General features: G+C 45.5%; 3 protein-coding genes across 8 annotated transcripts in view; all 3 read left to right on the top strand.

The window, feature by feature from the left end:
* Window positions 1-8,557, top strand: part of pik3c2b (phosphatidylinositol-4-phosphate 3-kinase, catalytic subunit type 2 beta) — a 61,249-nt gene extending 52,692 nt beyond the window's left edge. Inside the window, exons 22-32 of the mRNA XM_036950085.2 lie at window positions 90-226; window positions 395-564; window positions 956-1,112; window positions 1,207-1,316; window positions 2,018-2,219; window positions 5,271-5,395; window positions 5,749-5,866; window positions 6,459-6,546; window positions 7,276-7,382; window positions 7,578-7,706; window positions 7,800-8,557. Of these exons, the coding sequence (XP_036805980.2) occupies window positions 90-226; window positions 395-564; window positions 956-1,112; window positions 1,207-1,316; window positions 2,018-2,219; window positions 5,271-5,395; window positions 5,749-5,866; window positions 6,459-6,546; window positions 7,276-7,382; window positions 7,578-7,706; window positions 7,800-7,991 (1,535 nt within the window). The 3' untranslated portion in view covers window positions 7,992-8,557. The remainder of the gene's footprint in view (window positions 1-89; window positions 227-394; window positions 565-955; window positions 1,113-1,206; window positions 1,317-2,017; window positions 2,220-5,270; window positions 5,396-5,748; window positions 5,867-6,458; window positions 6,547-7,275; window positions 7,383-7,577; window positions 7,707-7,799) is intronic.
* Window positions 8,558-11,845: 3,288 nt separating this feature from the next.
* On the top strand, window positions 11,846-21,488 carry LOC110494057 (protein phosphatase 1 regulatory subunit 15B). The gene is made up of 2 exons (XM_021568749.3): window positions 11,846-16,630; window positions 19,555-21,488. The coding sequence occupies exons 1-2, from the start codon at window positions 14,654-14,656 to the stop codon at window positions 19,747-19,749; spliced, it is 2,172 nt and encodes a 723-aa protein (XP_021424424.3). The 5' UTR covers window positions 11,846-14,653; the 3' UTR covers window positions 19,750-21,488.
* Window positions 21,489-22,937: 1,449 nt separating this feature from the next.
* Window positions 22,938-24,672, top strand: part of plekha6 (pleckstrin homology domain containing A6) — a 172,192-nt gene continuing 170,457 nt past the window's right edge. For 4 of the 6 annotated variants that reach the window (XM_090205348.1, XM_090205341.1, XM_090205346.1 and 1 more), the window contains exon 1: window positions 22,938-23,486. The gene's annotated coding sequence lies outside the window, so the exon portion shown is untranslated. The remainder of the gene's footprint in view (window positions 23,487-24,672) is intronic. The other 2 variants (XM_090205335.1, XM_090205333.1) reach the window with 1 other exon arrangement.

Genomic DNA, 24,672 nt, shown 5'->3' with positions numbered 1-24,672 from the left:
CCTATCTCCTCCCCCTCGTTCTCCTCCTTTTTATCCCACCCTCTCTCTACCTCTTCCTTCCCCTCTCCCTCCCCATCTCTCTCTGTCAGGTATGGTGGAGATGATTCCCCAGGCTGAGACTCTGAGGAAGATCCAGGGGGAACACGGAGTGACTGGTTCCTTTAAGGACCGCCCCCTGGCTGACTGGCTACAGAAACACAACCCTACAGAGGACGAGTACGAGAAGGTACGGTCACTAAAGCGCACGCACACAGTTTTTCGCATGCCTGCACGCACACACTCACTCAAGCACACACACATACGCACACACACTCTCGCTCTCTGTCTCTCGCTCTCTCTCTCTGTTGTACACACTTTGACCTGTAACCTCTAACCCTGTTCCACGGCATGCTAGGCTGTGGAGAACTTCATTTACTCGTGCGCAGGCTGCTGCGTGGCCACCTACATCCTGGGTATCTGTGACCGCCACAACGACAACATCATGCTGAAGACCAGCGGTCACATGTTCCACATCGACTTCGGCAAGTTCCTGGGACATGCACAAATGTTTGGCAACATCAAACGGTGAGCCCGTGAGGCAGAGAGGACGCTGGGAAATGTATGCCCAACTTCAATTTAAAATCTAGCCGTAGCCCCTATCGCTGGGACAGAGGATCACAACTTTAGCCACTTAGTCTTTGTTTTTGACTATGCCTTACCGAAGGGTCCTTGCTATCTAGAATCCTTTGGATGTCCCAACTCTGATGTCACCCCACTGAAGTTGACATTTAAAATGGTTACAGTAAGGGTAGGGGTTAATGTTAGGGCTTAGGGTATGGACATCCCAAGGATCCCGGAAACTGTCTTTTTCTGATTGGCAGACCGCTAAAGATGGTTCTGTCCCCCCCCCCCCAGAGACCAATCGCCCTGTGTTCTGATTAGTGTTTCTCTGTGCGTGTGTGTTTGTGATTGTCAGGGACCGTGCTCCGTTTGTGTTCACCTCTGACATGGCCTACGTCATCAACGGAGGAGACAAACCTTCCAGTCGCTTCCATGACTTTGTGGACCTGTGCTGTGAGGCCTACAACCTCATCCGCAAACACGCACACCTCTTCCTCAACCTACTGGGACTGGTGCGTACACACACACGCACACGCAGACACACACACACGCACAAACACACACACACGCACACACACTGATGTTTTCCTGTGTTTTCTGTGTAAGATGTTGTCGTGTGGCATCCCTGAGCTGTCCGACCTGGATGATCTGAAGTACGTCTACGACGCGCTGAGACCTCACGAGTCTGAGGCTGACGCCACCATGTACTTCACCAGGTACACACACACACACACACTTCTGTTTCAATGTCTGACGTCAGATAGATCAGTGCAGGCGGCCGTCTGATAACTCGCAAACACCCATGGGATAGCTAGAAAGAAGTTCAGCTACAATATGCTGTCGAAAATGTTACCAAGGTGACACCGTAAATTTTTGATGGTAGAATAATTTATGAAATTTGAAATGTGCATGAAAATTTGCTCGCTGCTTGCTGGCTGAACAAGTATCAAATCAATCCATATGAAACAAAAGGGAGGGATGCTAACAACGCTAGTTCACACACTCAATTCTGAGTACCCCATCATGCTAGCTAGCTAGTGTATTGGCGCTGTTCTGCCCTGATTAATGCGCTGAGTTCTACAGCACAGCTGAGTTCCACATTCTACATGACAGATTGGTTGAGGGACGAGCGTCACGTAGGAGTGATGCCATCTGACATGAGACTATGACTTCTGTGAATAACTGTGAATAACTCCATAGTTATTCCATACTCCATAGACTGTGTGTCTGTTTTTTTCACTTGTCTGCTTTGGTTGTTGTCAATTGTTTGACTCATATCCCCCCCCCCCCCCCCCCCCCTCCCTCTCTCCTCTCTTTCTTCCCCCCTCTGTCTCCTCTCTCTCCTCTCTTTCTTCCCCCCTCTGTCTCCTCTCTCTCCCTGTCTTTCTGTCTTTCTCTTTTGTCTCTCTTTCTCTAGGTTGATAGAGTCCAGTCTGGGCAGTGTTGCCACTAAGTTGAACTTCTTCATCCACAACTTGGCTCAGATGAAGTTTGCCTCATCCGAGGAGCGTCCTGTGCTCTCCTTCGCCCCAAGGGTTTACACCCTCAAGACTGACGGACTCATGCGCAACCTCTTTGTCTGCCGACACATACGAACCTACAGCCCCAGCAAAGGATACGTAAGTCTACAGTCATACACACCTACGACCCTAGTAAATTAAACATACGTAAGTCTACAGTCATGCACACTTACGACCCTAGTAAATTAAACATACGTAAGTCTACAGTCATGCACACCTACGACCCTAGTAAATTAAACATATGTAAGTCTACAGTCATGCACACCTACGACCCTAGTAAATTAAACATACGTAAGTCTACAGTCATGCACACCTACGACCCTAGTAAATTAAACATACGTAAGTCTAGAGTCATGCACACCTACGACCCTAGTAAATGAAACATACGTAAGTCTACAGTCGTGCATACCTACGACCCTAGTAAATTAAACATACGTAAGTCTACAGTCATGCACATCTACGACCCTAGTAAATTAAACATACGTAAGTCTACAGTCATACACACCTACGACCCTAGTAAATTAAACATACGTAAGTCTACAGTCATGCACACCTACGACCCTAGTAAATGTAACATACGTAAGTCTACAGTCATGCACACCTACGACCCTAGTAAATGTAACATACGTAAGTCTACAGTCATGCATACCTACGACCCTAGTAAATTAAACATACGTAAGTCTACAGTCATGCACACCTACGACCCTAGTAAATTTAACATACGTAAGTCTACAGTCATGCATACCTACGACCCTAGTAAATTAAACATACGGAAGTCTACAGTCATGCACACCTACGACCCTAGTAAATTAAACATACGTAAGTCTACAGTCATACACACCTACAGTGGAACTTGCTTCAAGGTCCAGAGTTGAGTTAGTGGGACCTACACCACTAGTATAGGCCCATCAAAAATATAAAATTCAAACGGCCTCTACCGCACGCTTACCCACAGTATAGCCTCAGTAAAGGATACATCATGTAAGGGTCCAGTCATGTAAGATGATCTCTTCTATGGTTTAAGCCAGCGCCGCGGAACACATACTTCTGCAGTATGGGTTGGAATCTGTCCCTCTGCTGTTTCAGCAACTCTCTCCTCTTGTCTTTCCTCTCTATCCTACCCCCCCCCCCCCCAAAAAAAAAAATATATGTTTAAAAGATCAACTTTGCTCCAGTATGTAACATACAAATCACATTTTATTTGTCACATGCCCCGAATACAACCGGTGTAGACATTACCGTGAAAGGCTTACTTACAAGCCCTAAACCAACAATGCAGTTCAAGAAATGGAGTTAAGAAAATATTTACTAAATTATCTAAGGTAAAAAGTCAAATAAAAAGTAACACAATAAAATAACAATAACAAGGCTATATACAGGTGGTACCGGTACCGAGTCACTGTGCGGGGGTACGGGTTAGTCGAGGTCATTTGCACATGTAGGTAGGGGTAAAAGTGACGATGCATAGATAATAAACAGCGAGTAGCAGCAGTGTACAAACAATAGTTGGTGGTGGGTCAATGTAAATAGTCCTGGTGGCCATTTGATTAATTGTTCAGCAGTCTTCTGACTTGGGGGTAGGCGCTGTTAACGAGCCTTTTGGTTCTAGACTTGGCGCTTTGGTACCGCTTGCCGTGCGGTAGCAGAGAGAGCGGACTATGACTTGGGTGACTGGAGTCTTTGACATTTTTTTGGGCCTTCCTCTGACACCGCCTAGTATATAGGTCCTGGATGGCAGGAAGCTTGGCCCCAGTGATGTACTAGGCCGTACGCACTACCCTCTGTAGTGTCTTATGGTCAGATGCCGAGCAGTTGCCATACCAGGTGGTGATGCTCTCAATGCTGCAGCTGTACAACTTTTTGAGGATCTGGGGACCCATACCAAATCTTCTCAGTCTCTTGAGGGGGAAAAGGTGTTGTCGTGAAAAACGACTGTCTTGGTGTGTTTGGACCATGATAGTTTGTTGGTGATGTAGACACCAAGTAACTTGAAACTCTCAACCTGCTCCTCTACAACCCCGTCGATGTGAATGGGGGTGTGTTCGGTCCTCTTTTTCCTGTAGTCCACAATCATCTCCTTTGTCTTGCTCACGTTTAGAGAGAGGTGGTTGTCCTGGCACCACACTTCCAGGTCTCTGACTTCCTACTTATAGGCTGTCTCATCATTGTCGGTTATCAGACCTAACACTGTTGTGTTGTCAGCAAACTTAATGATGGTGTTGGAGTCGTGCTTGGCCACACAGTCGTGGGTGAACAGGAGGGGACTAAGCACGCACCCCTGAGGGGCCCCGTGTTGAGGATCAGCATGGCAGATGTGTTGTTGCCTACCCTTACCACTTGGGGAGGCACATCATGAAGTCCAGTATCCAATTGCAGAGGGAGGTGTTTAGTCCCAGGGTCCTTAGCGATGAGCTTTATGGGCACTATGGTGTTGAACGCTGAGCTATAGTCAATGAACAGCATTCTCACATAGGTGTTCTTTTTGTCCAGGTGGGAAAGGGCAAGTGTGGGAAAGGGAAAGTGTGGAGTGCAATTGCATCATCTGTGGGGGCAGTGTGTGAATTGGAGGGAATCTAGGGTTTCCAGGATGAAGGTGTTAATTTGAGCCATTACCAGTCTTTCAAAGCACTTCTTTTTATTTATTTAACCAGTAAGTTGACTGAGAACATGTTCTCATTTACGGCAACAACCTGGGGAATAGTTACAGGGGAGAGGAATGAGCCAATTGTAATCTGGGGATGATTAGGTAACCATGATGGTGTGAGGGCCAAGACACCGGGGTTTAGCCAGGACCCTGGGGTTAACACCCCTACACAGGGCAATGTCCTGGGATATATTTCTTTAGACCAGAGGAAAGGGTGCCTCCTACTGGCCCTCCAACACCACTTCCAGCAGTGTCTAGTCTTCATCGAGGGACCAACCCTGCTTAGCTTCAGAAGCAAGCCAGCAGTGGGATGCAGGGAGGTATGCTGCTGACACGTCATGGCTACCGAGTGCTACAGGGCGGTAGTCATTTAGGCAGGATACCTTCGCTTTCTTGGGGACGGGGACCGTGGGGGTCTGCTTGAAACATGTAGGTATCACAGACCCAGTCGTGGATAGGTTGAGAATGTCAGTGAAGAGATTGTGTGTGTGTGTCCCTCTCCCCAGGCTTTTGTGGTGAAGGTGGAGCGGGAAGGCCAGCAGGGGTCAGTGTTGGTCCAGAGGAGCTTTGAGGAGTTCTATGAACTACACAGTAAACTACGCCTCATCTTCCCCTCATCCAAACTACCCAGGTAACACGCACACATGCACTTATGCACACACACACACACACACACACACACACTGATCGTGTACAGAGAATATCGCCCTTCTCTTGAAACAACAGTTAACTCTAAGTAGCGATAGAGGAATAGTCCAATTTTTCGGATAATAATGGAGTAGTAATCTCTCGTGGACAGACTGCGCATCTGACCAAATTCCGCTACATTTTAGTTCTGGATTAATTGAGCTTAATGGAGTCTAAATAACTGAAAGGAAAGGATGTCAGTGGTATTCTATCTGTACCCATACTAACTACCTACAGTAACTAGATGTAGCAACTGTAAAGTGAAACCACGACAAAGTCCTTTGCTGCCCCTCCCAGTTTCCCCAGCCGCTTTTTGATTGGGCGGTCTCGAGGAGAGGCGATGGCTGACAGGAGGAAAGACGAGCTGAACGGATACGTCTGGCATCTGGTGCACGCTGCGCCAGAGGTCGCCCAGGTAACCAGTCCCCTCTGACCTTTTGTGTGTTCACGAGACTGTCATCCTAATCCTGTAACATCCCATGTACAGTGGTTAGTGTAAAAGACTGTATGAAACTACTGCGATTCTTAAAATGACTGTATTCTTTTTTTCTAACTGACATCATAAAATATCCAGACGTGCACTTGGCAGAATGACCGGTGCAGAGTGTCTGTGTGTCTGTGGTTTCAGTTTGACTGCTGGGTTTCTTAGAATTCAGCCCCTCCCTTTTTCGAGGCAGCGTCATATCAGCTTTACAGACTTAGACACACATGCTGTCTCGGGGCGAGGTACTGCAGGCCCATATCAGAACTGTCCAGCCTCTGTGTGCTGGCAAACTTTCGTCCACTGTATCTGTAATAGAACAGTTGGACAAACTAAAACGCAAGCTAGAATTGCTAGCCCCGAAGTATTAGCATTTCATTTTGACGTTTTCAAAATGTTCATGTGCTACCTGTAAATGAATTAGACCTCATGGAGGTTGGCATTTTGTTGTTTTTCTGTCATCACTGAATATACACTTCCTCATCCTCCTCTATACCCCCCCCCCCTCTCTCTCTCTATCTCTCAGTGTGACCTCATCTACACTTTCTTCCATCCTCTGCAAAGAGACGAGAAACCTGGAACAGTGGTGAACACACTGCAGAGCAAACCTGCAGGTACACAGACACACACACACACACACACACAGTGTGTGATTCATCAGATGACTCACTGACAGGATCGATAGTTATTTTAATGAGATCATTTGCACAGCATGTAGGCACAGGGTCAAAGTTCATCACTTACTAAAAACAAATGCTGAGTCCAGTGTACTGCCAGCATCAGCTGACCCCGGGGCTCTGTGCCCTTAGCGACAGGAATAATAGCCTATGTGATAACTTTAACCAATCCTAGACTAGGGTCTTATCATGCGCTGTTTGAACAACGTGTCGGCAATCACACAGCATGTCAAACACAGAGGTGTACACAAACACTAACGCACGTCTCTTAGACCATGCAGCATTTCTTGCTATGGGAGCAGTTTTCTTTACTTATTGCTGTTTGCACAGTTGTACAGTGCGATTTTATGGTTGCTGTGTTTGGTTACATTGATGTTGACCTAAGGTTCATGTGTTAGGGGTTAGAGGTTAATGGAACTCTAGCTGTCACTCTGCCTGATTGGCTTTCTAATGAACCTACAGCACTTACAGAGGAATAGAATCACCTATCTCTGTAGCTCCATCCCTCCCTCCTCCCTGGCCTGTCACACAATACGTGGACACATACTTCCTGCCACCATAAACACACACACTGTAGGCTATAGACTTATTCAGGTCCTACATCATACTCTTTCAGCTCTAACCACACACTCTGTCTGAGTCTCTGTCTCTCTCCCCCAACTCCAGAGATCTGTTGGGGTCTAGTCTCAGGCAAAGTGGTAGGAGAGGTCAAGCTCTCCATCTCCTATAAGAGTGACAAGCTCTTCATCATGGTCATGCACATACGAGGCCTGGTGAGTGTGTGTGTGTGTGTGTGTGTGTGTGTGTGTGTGTGTGTGTGTGTGTGTGTGTGTGTGTGTGTGTGTGTGTGTGTGTGTGTGTGTGTGTGTGTGTGTGTGTGTGTGTGTGTGTGTACGCTCAGCATACTGTTTAAGTTGTATACTGTTATTGTGGATATACTGACTACTCCCCCCCTCTGTCTTTCCCAGCAACCCTTGCAGGATGGGACAGACCCTGACCCCTACGTCAAGCTGTACCTCCTCCCAGACCCCCAGAAAACCGGCAAGAGGAAGACCAAGGCTGCGAGACGCACCTGCAACCCCACCTACAACGAGATGGTGAGGAAATGTTCCTAAGTACAAAATAAAACAATTCATTCATCTTACAATGAAGTCAAGAAGATAAAATGTGTCCCTTCTCTCTCCCCGTAGCTGGTGTATGACCGTATCCCTCGCGGGGACCTGCAGCAGAGGGTGATCCATCTACGGGTGCTGGGGGAGGGTGCGTTCTGGGAAAACACCCTGCTGGGCGAGGCCTTCATCCCCCTGAAGACCCTGACAGCCGGGCAGTGCTGGGCAGACTGGCACCAGCTGGGCACGCCCAGCACCGACTCCACACGCTGAGAATGAGGGTCGGAGGTGGAGGGTGAGAGGGAGAGAGGAACGACTGATCAGGTTGTGCGTGCACACAGGTGTACGTGAGTGCGTTCAGTTGTTATGGTCAGAGTTGTCCAGCTTCTCGGGCTGGTTTATTCCCCCAGTGGGGGTGTGTGTGAACCCGTATCCTGCCCAGGTGGGATGTGTGTGTCCTATGTAGGTTTGAGGTGTGTTTGTGTGTCTGTAGACTCATTGACTCATTCGCTCCCGAGTGGCGCAGCTGTCTGAGGCACTGCATCTCAGTGCAAGAGGCGTCACTATGGTCCCTGGTTTGAATCCAGGCTTGTATCACATCCGGCCATGATTGAGAGACCCATAGGGCAGCGCGTAGTTGGCCCAGCGTTGTCCGGGTTTTTATTTATTTTTATTTATTTTACCTTTATTTAACCAGGCAAGTCAGTTAAGAACAAATTCTTATTTTCAATGACGGCCTGGGAACAGTGGGTTAACTGCCTGTTCAGGGGCAGAACGACAGATTTGTACCTTGTCAGCTCGGAGGTTTGAACTCACAACCTTCCGGTTACTAGTCCAACGCTCTAACCACTAGGCTACCCTGCCGGGGTAGGCCATCATTGTAAATAAGAATTTGTCCTTAACTGACTTGCCTAGTTAAATGAAGGTTAAATTAAAAAATATATATAATTGACGGTCAATCGTCACTGGACACTGTATCCATGGGACTGTACTGGACTGTATGGACCCACTTTAAGACTCTCTGATCACCATAAGAAGGGACAACTGGGGCATGTGAAGATAACCAGTCTGTTCTTCTCAGTGACTCTGACTTCCAGAATACTTTCCTCTGGTAACAACATGGCCTCCCAAGACCAGGCAGCACGGGGGACCAGTGGGAGGAAGCAGAGGGCATTGTTACTCTGTGAAAACATGGACCGCTTCTTTCCCCTTTATCTAGGGGCAACAGAGAGACGTCCATCTTACCGCCTGGCGAAAAAGACTTTGAAACGGGTCTGGTCCCCTCCAAAGTCCTGTCTTTTAAAAGACTTTGAAACGGGTCTGGTCCCCTCCAAAGTCCTGTCTTTTAAAAGAGAACCGTAAGTTATTTATTTTTCAAGCGTTACCCTTCTGTTAGTGCCGCTCCATTTCGAGCTCTGTTTGGTTGTGTGTGTGTGTGTGTGTGTGTGTGTGTAAATGATTTTGATTTCTGTGTGTACCCCAGATTTATGCAGATCGTGATATGTGAATGATGTTGGATCCAGTCCTTCTGATTTGAGAGAGAGAGAGGGCGTAGATGCTTTTGTGTCATTGTGGGGTAGAGATGTACAGTACCAACCGGACCTGCCTATGGTTTGGGTCCTCCCTAACACATTTTAAAGACTCACGTGACTTTCGTCCACTCAGCCTGATTCAGTAGCTCCTCTGCATTAGAACTTGTTGGAGTGTGTGCTGGTTTGGGTGTGTGTGTGTGTGTTTGTGTCTCCCATTGTTGACTAGCTGTTGTAAATCCAAGCCTTACCTACGCTTCATTTCGCCGTTTGATGATAATTGACACAGGTCGCTAATCGAATTTTAAATGTAGTACTGTTCGTTGACATAACAATGTTGTCTTCATGGGAGAATCCTCAAATCTCAAACGTTTGTTCAAAAATGTTTCTTATATCAACGCCTTTAGAATATTTTTTTTGTTGTCGTTGCATGAGTGCTTCTACGTTTACGTCTATGTGGGGAAAATCAGACGATTTGCTGGCGTCACGGATAAACTGCCTGAGCAAAGAAATGCTCTTTCAGACACTAAACTCTCACGCCATTCCGACTGTATGCAGTTGAAATGTTTCACTTGGTTTTTATTTCTCATGCATTTTGAACTTACATTTGACTTTCGTGGCTTTTTCAAACGACAAAGTGATCCTGTTCATGTGTTATACAGTACTGTAGCTATAAGGGGGGGGGGGGGGGGGGGGGGGGAACGGAACAGTGACAGAAGTGCTGACGAAGCAAATCAAGGTTTTGACTATGTGCACATTGCTCAACTCATTTGTGTCTTTCCTTGGGAGATACTCAGTGATGTGATAGTTTGCCATTTTTTGGCATTGATATCTCGCTCTCATTTTCTTGTGTAAGAGCTGGACACACTGTCCTTGTTTCACTGGCAGACAGACACTGTGACCTTTCGCAATGCAAAATGGCCACTTTCAGTGGGAAAATCTGCTTGTGGGCAGAGTTGTTGCTATTGAGAGAGGAATATCAAGGTTAACTCATGAATTGAGCAAGAAGGGTTGACCTGTAAAAAAATATAGAAATAACTAGGACAAAGTTTATTCCTGGTCAGGAAAAAACAACTCCTGGTGAAATATGGTTAATCGGTGAAGGAAGTTTCTATAACAGAGCAGCTATCGGTAAGATAAGGACATCTTGGTGTCCGATGTTTTCAGAACACAATACAATTACAGACGAATACAGGTTAAGGCTGGCTTTCTAAGGTGTTGAAATGTAACGCATATTTGTTTGGATCATTAAACATACCCGCATCCATTGCAAGGAATATTTAGATGCTATTTGTTTTGGTTTGCTTGCATAGGCTTTGACATAACATACAATTCACCAGCCCTGTTTTAAAAGCATTGATCTTTTTTCAAAATCTCTGAAAATGTTTCTTCATTCAGAAATCATAAAGAGTAGCTACATCGCTGTTTTAGAAACAAGGGTAAGACAGTTTTGAACAGGTGTGTGTTAGAAATGACAAGAGGAGCTCTTCGACTAAAGGTTAGCCTATCTCAGGCTGAAGTGCAGTAATCACACAGGACCAGCATGCTTAACCCGAACCAACCAGTTTAACCACTGCTCTCGTTCAAAAACACTTTATTTGACTGCCCTTTGAATGTGTCTGGTGGATATTTACATATTTTTTCTAGAACAGGAAGAATATTCCCTGGGGGTGTTTCACTACAGTCTGAATGGCTATAATGTGGCTATAGTCTCTTAGTGTGACATTTTTAAATGATTGAAAGAGGACTTTCTCCATATTGAGTGTTGGTATTTGTTGTGTGCTAAACGACTGATGACCGATATTAAAGTGATTTTAATTGTTTTTTTTCCTTGTGACAGTTGTACCACTTTGGGGGAAAGGAGGGACACCATATGGCTTCCTTCTCCATGTCTCTTTTTCTTTCTGGTCTTGACACTCTAGCTAAGAGTAGAGTCAAATATGGATCTCTATGCAGTATAGGGCTCTGGTTAAAAGTTTTATGATAGAAATGTTGCTCTTGCCTAACAGACCAGTGATTACACATGGAAGGAGACCAGGACAGGGGTTAATTGGAAAGCATTGGGACTCCCAAACCAAGCACCTACCTGCTAAATACCAAGTGTAAATCTGAAAATAATGTATAGGTCTGAGCAATATAGTGAAAATTCTACCAGAAGGTACCTCTCTAGTTCTTTCAGATCTATGTGAAGTGCCTAGGGGTAGGGGCTAGGGGTCAATTTGGGATGGGCAAGAGTTTGACCTGAGTCCTTCCAGGTCAGCTCCAAGGGACTGAACTCTGACCTCTATGGAATGCTGGGAAAACGGGACCGAATGTAAGTTAAAAATGAACTGGATCTTGTGTACTGTAAATACTGAGAATATCATTAATGTGGTTTCTTTCTTTTATTCAGGATATAGTTTTACCCCACTTCTTATGCTTTAGACTTTAAAATTGTATTGCATTTTCTTATTTTTTGACCATGTTTTGTAATATTGTTTGCACTAAATAATAACAAAATAAACTTGAATCTAAAAGACGTGTGTGGTGATGTGGGTGTTTGTGTGAGCACTGTTCTGTTGTGTGTGTTTCATCTGATGAAAGCACTGTGTAAGATGAAACATCCACTGACTCTGCAGCAGTTGTCTAATTACCATGAAAACCCAACTAGTCACAAAACTATGGGGGATCGGATTAATGATAATTAATGGCATAATTAAACCTCAACTTCTGTTGAAGGAAAAATACTTTTCTGCAGATACAGCATTGGGGCTTAGGTATGGGTGGCGACCATGATATACCCCATTATTTTTGATAGAGGTAAGATTGAATCAATCAATTCCCTCTTTGTATCATAATACACCCTCCCCTTCTCGCTTTCTCTGAAACAGTTTCATGTGATGTTATTTGTTAATCATATAGCTCAATGCCATGCCCTTATAATCCTTTTCACTATGAGGGAGGGAGGGAAGATAGGCTACACTTCAGTCAGTCTGCATACCTCTGTGTCCCAGCACACCCAGGCAGTCATCTGTGTAACAATCCGACTATTATAAGTGTGAATCACCGTGAGTAAACCTCTATGTGGGGAAGCAAGGTTCACCATTGCAGGGGTGTTGCTCAGACAAGATCTGCTGGCTAAATCTGAGAGCCCACAGATGATTACCACACAGAAACTTAAATACAGTATGATGAGAGTGTATGACATTCAACAGCTAGGAGTCAATGCTCCGTACCAGGCATACTGTAAATGTATGTAAGGGAAAGATTCAAGTTACACTGTGCTAGGCACTGATTAAATAAATCAGGGCACCCACATATTTAACTAGGCAAGTGAGTTAAGAACAAATTATTATTTATAATGATGGCCTACCGGGGAACAGGGGGTTAACTGCCTTGTTCAGGGGCAGAATGACAGATTTTTACTTTGCCAGCTCAGGGATTCGATCCATTGTACAAATACAATGTATTATATAGATTTTGGTCTGGACACTATTTTTAATGCTATCTCTGGCAACTTTCAGATGAGTGGACACTAATTTTGCTGTAAAATATATACTCTTTCATGTCTGACAGGGAGAGATTGAAACAAGATACTTTTCAAAATAAACATTGACGGATCACAAAGAGAGCACTTACATGAGTAGGATTTTCATCCCGATGTGCAAACCTCCTTTTAAAAATGGGGAATTGAAAAATTTCTTGTCATGAATATTTGATGCCTTAAGAAGACCGTACAGGCAGCACTCAGAGAAAATGGGACATGATGCATACTTCATAAATACATGCATGGGTGGGTGGCCTCCTACAGGACACACTGCTGCATCAAAAGTTCAGCAGAGCAGCAGACACCTCTCACAGAATAAACCAGTAGAACACTAATGGCTTCAAATGGGACCAAACACCCATTCTTCACAGCGATCAGGACCACCGTGGGTTTGCTGCATCACTTATTAATCACATGCTCCAGAAACGTGAAAGATAGGCTATTGCTGTTGTGTGCTGTGTCAGTATAGTAGCCATCCATAGGCCTTCTGCAACTGGAGGGCAACAGAGTGGAATGTTAACTTGATGCTAAACACACTAGTAGGCCTATAGGGGTCCATATATGATTCCAAGTCCTGATGTATGGGTTGATTTCAGAAATAATATACCCTATGCAAGACATATGACACAAACTCCTATTTTTAAGATGCAATATTTCTAACTATTCAGTTTATCTTGAAACCCAATCTTTTTTTATTCAGTGTGAAGTATCACCAATTCAACACCTGTCCCACTGAGCTTTTTCTATACACTGCAGGAGTCGGGACTTGGATTCACTTCATTATATAACCGGGACACTGCGTGTCTTGCAACACCGCCTATGTGGTTTACTGACGCCGGTAACTCTGCGACGGTCCCTAAACAGTTCTACAAAGGCTCTTTCACGACGCCCCCTAAAGTTTCTGACGAAATCCTCTTGTGAAAAGCGGGCAAATGAGCAGCCGCACAAGGAAATGAAACAACGATTGAGAAAAGAGGAGAAATATAGCCCTGAATTCTTACAGCGAAATAATATATTTAGTTGGTATCTAGATAAGACTATTATTTGTCTTACGGTGGCATTCGATTAGGTTCATTGTAGCGAGTGAATATACATATAGTCCGTTCGTTGAAGTCTCTTTTTCAGACCACTGATTGTGGCGCAAAACATCAATTGGTTAGTGTTAGTAGCTAACTTAGTTTAAGTTCTAGTTACGTGCTGGAATTCAACCAGCTTTTTCTCCAGGCAAGACCAAAAATGGCTCTTATATCATCGTTGGACCTGGATTTATCCCTATGTTATGACTCGTCAAGTCTCTGCTCCGTTTCTACCGTCACGACGACCGCTGTTTTTACGAATCTTACTGCGCGAAAGAATATGAGAGTCGCGGACAACATGGACGATGCTATCCAGGAACCTAAGGAGAGCTAACCGGTATGCTATTGCTAACCTTCTGTAATGGATAAGGGACCGTAATGGCATTTTCACTGATCTGAAATGCACACCAAGTTACTAGCTAAATTACCAGATTTTGTCGCTAACGACAACTGCCAACGAAACGAACAATCTCAAATCAAGATAACGTCGTTAGTTAACGTTACCTAGCCTGTTAACAGCTGTGAAAACTAGCTACCAAGTTGCAAGTTCTTGCTATCCTTGATTGCCAGACCTAAGTTTGGTCGTAATGGACTTAAGCTAACGTTAGTTGTTTCATAACAACGTGTTAACGTTGCTCCTGGACGTATACTTAACTTAGTTAGCTAGCTACAGCAACGTTAGCTAACCAAAACGCTTTAGACAAACTGCACAACGGCAAGCAGTCAATTGGTATTCTTTATTAAAACTACTCATTTAGTTATCTTGCATAGCGACAATTTGTTTGCCACAAGCCAGTAGTACGAATGTTTAGGAACATGAATCGCGGGGAATACTTTTCTGGGGTGCAGACACCTCCATCCACTGCCGCCGGGCATGCAGTGGCCTCTCTCCGGCAACCAAACCAGAACAGCTCGTTGATGGGCATGTTCTCCGTGATTTCTAGGCCTGCCCTGTCATTTCTGCAAAATTATTTACCAGGGCGCCCTCGGAATCCTGCCCTTGCCGACAGTGTGTCAGGGTGGGTCAGTTGGGATTTCAAGCAGAACTTTGTAGAGGCAGAAAGTGCGTTTTTAGGACAACTGGATGACATATTGCCTGGAACTCCGCACCATGCACACCACCTACCATACCTGCAATACCAGCATGGGCTACCAGCGTCAGGTTATAGTAATATGAATTGGTTGACAGCAGATTCTCTTAGCGAGTTAGGGATTCGAAATGCTGCTGAAATGGACTTACATTTAAGGCAAACTCCGGTAGGATACCTCGCAACCGGTTTTCTCGGTAAAGTTTTGTTGAACGCAGCGTCGTCTCAGGAAATAAAACACGCCAAGCAAGGGCACGTCCTTGGCGGGGATAGTTTTTCATCCGACGCGGTGACAGCCAGGGCAAAGAGTAGTACCGATGGTAAATGGTGGGGCGGGCTTTGGGGAACCGATGACAGTGCTCAAGGGTTGCTGTCAAATTTGTCGTCGAGCAGAGAGAGGACTGTGGAAAACAATCACAACCGCAACGTCCATTGTCGTCAACCAGAGTGTGGCACAAAGGCCGCCGTTACCATGCCAACAGAGCTGTTTGTACAGTGCAATGGTGGCGAAAGGACTGGACCCTTCTGCCACAAAGAGGAGCCAACGGACAATGGAAGCCTTCAAATGGCCACCGGGACAGAATCTCTCCCTAGCCCTGATGTTCTCCCCTTAGATCACCGGGAAACAGTCTGTTTCAGAAGTCATATTGTCAGTGTTGCAGCTGTCACTGCCTTCAGTGAGTTGTCAGTTCTCACCCCTGACCAGGATAATGGCTACTCCAGTCTGGAAGAAGAACACTCTACCTCCAGACTGTACATGTTGAGGCTTCCCTGTGAAGAGCTACAGGGGATCATAGAGAGAAAAGAGACAGACACACCAACACAGGGGAGCTCTGGTAAGAGGGAGCCGGAGGGAGAATTGGGTGAGACAGCCTTCACAGGAGGGATGGAAGGGGAAGAGGAGGTTGAGGACTCGGACGTCACAGACTCTGAGGAAGAGGAAATGGTGTCCGCTGCGCCCCCCTCCACACCTCGGTGCAGTAACAAGGCTATCGCCTACATCATGGGCAGCCCCTGCAGTGATGACAGCCAATCAGACGACTCGCTCAGCGAGGATGACGATGGTTTTGACAGTGACAGCTCGTCACAATTCTCAGATTCCGATGTGCTAGATGAAGATGAGGAGGATGCATCCGATTCCGAGCGGCCAGACTCAGAAACGGAGAGACTGTGGAACTCACTGTGCCAACGCAATGATCCCTATAACCCCCAAAACTTTACTGCCCCCCTCCTCACCAGCCCTAGAACCGTCCTGTCCACCTCTACAGCCACAGCAGCCTGCTCCCTTCAAGCCTCACCTCCAGAGCAATCCCCCTCTCCCTTCTCCTCTTCCTCCTCTCCTGCGGAGGAGTTTGGCTCTGGGGATGAGTCCAGCAGCGGTGAGGTGGATGAGGCTGAGAGCCTGAGGCTGTGGAACTCCTTCAGCTCCTCCTCAGACCCCTACAGCCCTTTCAACTTCCAGGTCCCGCTCAGGACTAGAGAGCCGACAGGGGCTAAAGCAGGTGCAGGGACAGGGGCGCGCTGTAAGAGGAGCAGCAAGACAACCCCATGCTCCCCCCGTCATGAACAGGGACAGAGCCACTCGCCTCCCCAGTACAAGAAAGAGGCAGCAGAGGAGAGGCTAGACAGTGGCTTCTCAGAGACCCTCTCCATCCCAGAGATCGCCACCATGGGCTGTGTCACAGTAAAAAAGGTCAGTATGACTTCAGACACTGTTCTCTCGAGTGGAGAGTTCGTAATAGGCCTAAATAATGTTTACACACACTGTTATACGTCTCTTCCTTATACATGTTTTTCAAGGAATTGTAGGTAGTCCTATTCTTATCAGTCAAATTGTCATCTGTGGACCTTGGTCACTCGCATTCTTGTGACTGTTGTAAAATGTGGAAATCCATTGAGTCATAAAATATTGAATCTTCCCACTCAGCAGTCAGAAACGGCTGTATTTGTTAATGAGTAGCTGAAGAGGAAGTCTTTTATCTCCTGTAGTGTACTTGATGTATTATGACAGTATGTTACACTCTGCCACGCCCCATTTTATCGTTCATAGATGGGTCCAGGAGTTTTCCCTGGCCATGTGAGTGAGGTGATGTGACCAAGAAAAGAAAACAAATGTCACACAAATGTAAAATAAGATATACAAACAATGCATCCCAAAAAATATACAAACAATACCACTCAAGAATAATGTGTCCATGTGTGCATGTCCACTCACAGTCCCTGCCATTCCATTCGTTTTTTGTTTTTTTTAATCTGTTTTTCAAAAGTAATTTTGCTGTTTGCTTGCGCAATTGGAAATGTGAGTTCCATGCAATCATGGCTCTGTATAAAACTGCGTTGCCCTGAATTTGTTTTGGACCTAAAGAGACCCCAGGTGTGGTATGTCTTGTGGGTTATTTCTGGGTGTCTGAGCTGAATGTTAATTGATTATGCAGACAATCTGGCATTTTCGTCACAGTAATATTTCTCGTAACTAGAAGACAAGCAGTTAATCTCTCGTCAAGCCTCAACCAGGGAAGACTGGCATGCATGTTGCTGTTCATTCTGTGTGTGCAGTTAAGGGCAAGACGTGCTGCTCTGTATTGAGCCAGCTGCAGCTTTGCTAGGTCTTTCTTTGCTGCACTTGGCCATATTACCAGACAGTAATCAACATGGGACAAGACCAGAGCCTGAACAACTAGTACAGTTGATTTTTGCGTAAGAAATGCAGAACAACTTTCTTTTTTCTTACAGACATATCTTCACATCAGTTTTAGCAAAATGACTTGTCAATGATAATTGACCATCCATTGTTATACCTAGGAGTTTTTAGCTTCCTCAACTTGCTCAATGGTCACATCTCCAGTTGAGGTTTAGCTCTTAGAGAGTGTTTTGAACCAAATACAATGCTTTTGGTTTTAGATGTATTTAAGACCAGTTTATTATTAATTACCCATTCTGATACTGACTGTAACTCCTTATTTAGAATTTCAGTGAGCTCACTGGCGTTGGGTGCTGACATGTAGAGTGTGGAATCAGCCACATAAATAGTCATTCTAGCTTGGTGTAAGACCAGCGGCGAATCATTTGTAAAAATAGAGACGAGTAACGGCCCAAGGCAGCGGCCATGAGGGACACTGCACTGTACATATTGTACGTTAGAGACGCTTCCATTGAAGAACACCCTCCGGGTTCTATTGGATAAATAACTCCAACGATTTGATGGCAGGTGACGTAAAGCCATAGCAAGTAACTTTTTGTCAAAAACTTTTTAACATCAAAGGCTGCACTGAAATCTAACAATACAGCTCCAACTATCATCATATTATCCATTTCTTTTCACCAATCATCAGGCATCTGAGTCAGTGCAGTAGTCAAGTTTAGTGCCCTAAAAGCTTGTGCCCTCCATTCATGAAAACAAATACAAATTTCCTCTGTTAGCGACGTAGCGCATCGTTCAAGCTCCATAGCCAATGTGGCTATCACTGTCAGGGAAATTCTTATGCTGGTTGTTGAACCAGTGTCATTCTGTGTGTGTGTGCGTGTGATGGATTTAGAACGTTGGCGTCTAGTCAGTCGGCATGCAGACAGGGAAAAGAGCGTAGCATGTTTACGTCTCCAGGGAGACGCGTCCGAGAGACACAGAGTGGGTTTTTAGAGAACCTCTGGAGCTCTATAACTGCTGGGAAAGCATCTTTCATTCTAGACATTTCTAATCAAATGCAGTCTAATGCTATGAGACCATCACCATGGGAGTAGACTTAATCACCAATGCACAATCCCACGGATTTCTTTGAAATGCTCGGGCTTCATTCTCCATGCCTGTTCTGTGACATTATCCCCCCTATTATGAGCACAGAACTGCCACGTTACTTAGCAACAGTGATAACTGGGCAAGACAAGAGGGAGGGAAAGAGATTTCTCCGACGGCCTTATTTTTTTCTTTCTTCTCCTTTTCTCTGGCTTGGAGCGTCAGCTCATAACCACCTCGCTCCTGCAACGTTTTCGCAGCCCTCCAGCCCATGCCAAGCACATTTCAGTGTCTTTCATCTTTAGTTAATAACCTCCACTCTGAATAGTGTATGTCAGTCGCTCCCAGTCTGCAGTGCTCAGTGGGTTGCTGCTTTATGCAGTGCGTCTGTGATGCGCTACAGGCCATCCATCAAACAGTCATTTCATGGTGATACTGATTCAGCTTCTTTACCCCTCTTTGCCTCTCCCTCACTTCGCCTCTCCAGTTTCTGCTTCTGCCCGTATGGTTGCTGCTGTAGCAGGCTAGATGTATAGTGAGTTTGGAGGGAAAAAAAGTACGTGTGAGTTTCCATGTGTGTGAATGTCTGGGTTTAGGCCTACAGTTTCTAATGGAAGTGTTTTTGGACATAATTGTAGTCCTGGATTTTGGATGCATTGTCCTGCAGTCCTTTCAGAATATTTAGGAATATAACCCAGTGATGCTTTTTAATTAAATATCCCCCGGGTGTTAAGCGACGCATTTCATTTTAAGCTGAAATGTAGTTTCAGTGACATGTTGAAAGTTGAGATCTCTGTTGTCTCACGTCTCTGTATCCTGCAGGTGTGTTTTAGTGAGGAGGTTGTAGTCTCATGTCAAGCTGATTTTTATGTTCTGTCGTACTCCAGGTGTGTTTCTGTGACACGGTGGAGGAGTTCTACGCCAGCGAGGACGACGAGGACCGGTGCGGGCCGTGGGAGGAGCTAGCCAGAGACCGTGCTCGTTTCCTCCGGCGTGTTCAGGATGTGGAGGACGGCATCGGCTACGTCCTCAGCACTACCTTCCGCGTAGCCGTCTACCAGAGACTACAGCACTACAACTGATCCTCACCCCTGACCCCTAATGTCCTTTGTGAGAACCCCCATACACTCCATCCCTCCTCACCCCCCCTTACCGTCAGTCTGGAGTGTTGGGGAAGATGTGATAAAAAAAACTTGCTCCCTCTCTTCACTGCCCTCTTCCTGATCGTTTGCTGTTTTTCTTTAACCTCAGTGGAGTGATAACCTATTTTACGATGTGATTCAGGATGACTGCTAACTAGGAGGAGTGCTGGTAATGTAAAGGTATAAGAGCTTACTGGTTCCAGTGGGAGAAACTCAGTCGAACACAGAGCAGGTCTTCCTGCTGGGCTGTGTGCTCAGTAACCTGACTGAAACGCAGAACTCTTCACTTCAGCTAAGACTGTTTCTTTTAGTTTTAAAATGGATTCAAAACATTTTTTTAGTCCCGTTGAGTTTACTGAACCTTTTGGTGTTGCGCCGTCCTTCTCTATCTGACGCGTGCTATCTGGGTCTCTGCCTGGTAGTGTTCTGTTTCATGTTAACCTGATCCCAGGCCGTGCCTACTGTCCTGTTCAGTATTTAAAATGTTCATTATTATCCCCCTGAGCACCCATAGCCAAATGTCACACTGCTCCCCGGAGCTGAATCGGGTTTGTTAAGAGCTTTTGGAAAACAAACCTGGTTTGAAATAACAGAAGAAAAAAAAAATAATTCAAGGCTTCCTGTAAGCCGTAACAAGCAGAGTACCCGAATGTTGAAAGTGTTCTATTTGATCATAAGCCGAGGGTGTAAACCTACAGTATGTTGACGTGTATAGCAAGCCTCTATACTGTATTGATGGTAAAGTGTTGAAACCAAGCCTGTGTTGTTGTGGGCTCTTCCTGGTTTCGTTCATTTAGCCATTGACTTCAGTTCTATCCCATGTATTATTAGCTAACTGCAAAGACAACCCACCTCTGCCCTCAACTGGCTCTTCCAGTATTTACACCTGTAGATTTCCTCATAACAGCCCACAGTATGAATACACTAACCATCATAGAATAGACAATAGCATTGCTCTGCTTGTGACCTATCCAGTAATGTACAAGGCAAGATTAAAAAAAAAAAAAATTCTCTGGCTGCAAGCCAATGATCAGTAAAGGCCGAAGTGAATGCTTATGGGTAAGGGTGAAGTGAAATTATTTGCATGATCAATGCATCTTTAGTGGCCTCCTCGTCTACCTCCCTTAGTCATCACTGTGGTTTCCTCTAACAAAACAATATTGCTTTAATCTATTTACAGTTTGCACCAATAGGTTTCCTTCAGTAATGTGTTTCCCTTCTCCAGAGCTTGCATCCATCAGTGGTCATCTAGGAAAGGAGACGAGGAAAGCAAGCTCTCTACGACTCCTCCATTTATAGACTACCTATCCCCACTATTTATTAACCCTGTAATGCCTGTACAGACCCAGTGTTGTGTTACTCATTTTGAGGGGTTAATTTCTCCTATGTGGCTAAAAGGGTTCATCGCTGGTGTGACCAGGTTGGAAAGAAAGCAGGGATGTGAAATGCACGTTGTTCTGAAGTGATTCTCAGTATCATGGAGAAAATCAAATATATAAAAGATGCTTGGGAACTGAAAAATATAACTAATTTAACTTGGTGTTCTTTTAGTCAATACAGTTAACATGAAATTGATTTATTTTTGTAAAATATTTTAGGATGAGTTAGTAGTTCTACACTGTTCCTTATAATATACATTTTGAATTAATATTCAGTGAAAATAAATCTTCAATTATGAACAATGTTTCTGTCTCTTTTCTTGCGCCACATCTCCTTGTTTTAAAGAATAAGGGAGGAAGAATTGGGAGATCCGTTATTCTTCCTTGGAGACACCAGATGAATACGGTTACCGTCGTTATAAAATGGTACTGCGCCATCAACACGATGGCCGTGTTCGAACAGCGTCAAATCCATGGTGCGTTGTGGGTAAATTGTGACTGATCTACAAATAATAATGAGTAGTTACTTAAGCAAGGTGATTTGTAGTTTGACGCAGCACGTTTCTTTCTGAACGTCCTGTAACGTTGCGTGCACCGGACCTGTACTAGGCCCCAGTATTTATTATAGTCAGCGGTAGTGCAATCTCTAGCAACTGGAGCCAGTCAACAATGTGAGAGGTGCAGTAAGATAAAAGAACATGCACAGATGCAGACAGCTGTCAGACGGTCTCCCCAAAACATCACAGGCATACTCCGCCTGGAAAGGATTATAGAAAGATTAGCATATTTTTAGGACTGATTTGGACCCAATCCTTGTAGAGGCACTTAAAATGAGGTATGAGATTGGTGGCTGTATATATGGCTATCCTATAGACATCCTTATGCAGATCCTTTACACGTTATGGATAGCAATCCTTTTAGTGGGATACGATATTGTCAGTGGTATTTTGTTGTAGTTAGTTTTATGCCCACAGGAGAGAGCCATATTCTCAAGTAATCTTTCTCAACCACTAGAGGTCGCTCTTGCTTGTTAGTCATTACAGTGCACCAGTCGAGCCATAGAGACAAACGACCAGTCTGGAATGGAGAGAACGGTCACTGTGTAATGGTTTTCAGCTGAAGACAACCAGAAATGGTTATTTGCAGTGTAATAACATGACCAATTTGTATATGAATTAATTGAAATTCATTGCACTAGCCTTTTTTGCAAACCAAGTAGCACACACTAAGTATATGTCCATTTATTATTGGTAGAAACGGTGAAAATGTGTAGTCGGATACGCCCAAAGCAGGTTGATTGCAGATTTCAGTGTATGTCCTCCCCGGTTTTTGTGGTCACAGCATAATCAAAATATGAAGAACTGATCAAATCTGAACCAGTTAAATTGAGATTTGTCTATATTTTCTCATACGACGTGTGACCTTTAACCTCAAAGTTTGATCTACATTGTGTTCTTTCCATTACACTGTCTGTTAGCTGATCTCCTTTTGTCCTTCTTCTTTTGTCCTTCTTAGAACTCTATTCTTCTGAGGTAATGTGCTTCTCCTGCAGGGACATCCTGGGGGGGACTGACCAATACTGTCACCTCATTGGCTCACTGGGATGCCTGGGGGTGGTGCCTAGGATGAGATTACAGGTCTCCCTCTTTCTCTCTCTCTCTCTCTCTCGCTCTAATGAAAGGGAGGTTTGAACAGCCGTGATGTCACCACCCACCACCGATCCAAAAATCACTCTCCCCCCCCTCTGTCGTTCTTCCTCCATCCCTCCCGCTCCCCTCCATCTCTCTCTATCTTCACTGCTTACAGAAGGACTGCAGCCTGGATGGGCTCATGTGACATTTAAATACCCTGGCATTTTCGACTGGGCATGCTCCGTTGCGTCAATAGGTCGCTCCCCCTCCTCCTCGTCTTCCCCTCATTCCTCCTTTATCCATCCTTTCCTGAGGAGACGATGCCTATTATTGTCCTGTATCCCTGCTCAGTCACGCTGGTGCCTGTAGCTACTGGGGCTGTTGTCTCTCTCTGTTTCTCTCTCTCTCTCTCTGGTTCTCTGACTGACCGAGAGCTGTCTTTCCCCTGTTATTGTGAGGACGTGTAGGGATAGATAGACAGTGTGTTCTGCCTGGTCACACGCTCTCTTCCCGTCTCCTGCTGTCTAACCGGGCTGACCGACCGCCTGCTGCTCTCTCCTGGGATGGATGGATGTACACTGTTCTAGCCTGACTGTCTGACACCCTCACTGACTGACTACAAAGGAGGAAGGAGGAGGGGCACACTGAACACATCAGCAGGTGGCTGGTAAGGGACACGCAGATTCATAATATCTATGTGTGTGTGTGTGTGTGCACCAGTTAATTTGCAACATGTCTTGGTTTTACGTGAACAAGCTAGTAAGAGGGAGCGCTAGTGAGTGTGTGTGGCTTGTTCATTACACGGTTCTCTGTGTGTATTTGTTTTATTGCCTACTGTGTATTGCTTTGTGTTGATGTCGATGGTCATAGACTGTGTCTATTTTCCTGCACGCCGTTTTTTCTCTCTCTCATATTACAGAGACAGGGTTGGTTCAGAGGGATAGAGGTTGGCTAGGGGTTGAAGTAATGGTTGTGGTTGGGTGTGGGGGCTCAGATGTGGCTGGCACCAGTAGCCAGGTTGTTGGTGCCCCGCTGCAGATGGGCATAGTCTATCAGTCAGGGACCCCAGCTGTGCCACCACCTCTTCTCACACACACACACACACACACACACACTCTGCATATACATTCACACATACAAAATACTTTCTATAACACTCCAGCCATGCATGTTGATGGGTGATGTTTGGCAGTGCTCTGCTGCATGTTAAACGGCTCATGGCAGGACTAAGCCCGTCCAATCCCATCCCAGACAAGCCCGGCAGAGCCGATCTGAGCCAAAGCAGGGGGGATGAGGTGGACTTTGATTCAGAGGATAAGCGTTATTGACTTCAACAGGCGCCTGTCCTGTGTGCTGTGTGTAAGTGTGAGTGTTAGTGTGTCTGTGTGTCGGTGTGTGCGTGTGTGTGTGTGTGTGCGTGCGTGCGTGCGTGAATGCGTGTGTGTGTGTGTGTGGCTCTAGGTGTCTGATTAACATTGCCATTAATACACCCTGACAGTGACGGAGGAATTAGCCTGACCCTTTAATGCCCTTAGCGTTAGGGTATTGTAGTGTGAGTGCGTGTGTGTGTGTTTTTTGTTTCTTTGAGACTCTGGCAGTTGCTGGCAGTTGAGGTGCTTCTGATTTAGGCATTAAACTGGATTTGTGACGCTTCTTTAAGAATGCCTGTGGATGGACACATACACACAAACACACATGCACGTTCCCACGCGCACACAAGCGTCCTGTCTGTTGGCAGGTCACACCGTGTTCTGATGGTGCTTCCTAGCTCCCGGCCAGGGGTGCGGCCTGAAATGATCCCCAGAATAGAGCCGTATTTGCGAATGACATCCCTCTTCTCTGTCCCAAGCGCC

Source organism: Oncorhynchus mykiss, chromosome 17, assembly GCF_057628025.1.
Source record: "Oncorhynchus mykiss isolate SJ-2025 chromosome 17, ASM5762802v1, whole genome shotgun sequence".
Classification (NCBI taxonomy): domain Eukaryota; kingdom Metazoa; phylum Chordata; class Actinopteri; order Salmoniformes; family Salmonidae; genus Oncorhynchus; species Oncorhynchus mykiss.
Note: the sequence above shows the minus strand (reverse complement) of the source record. Positions and strands in the feature narration are given on the sequence as shown.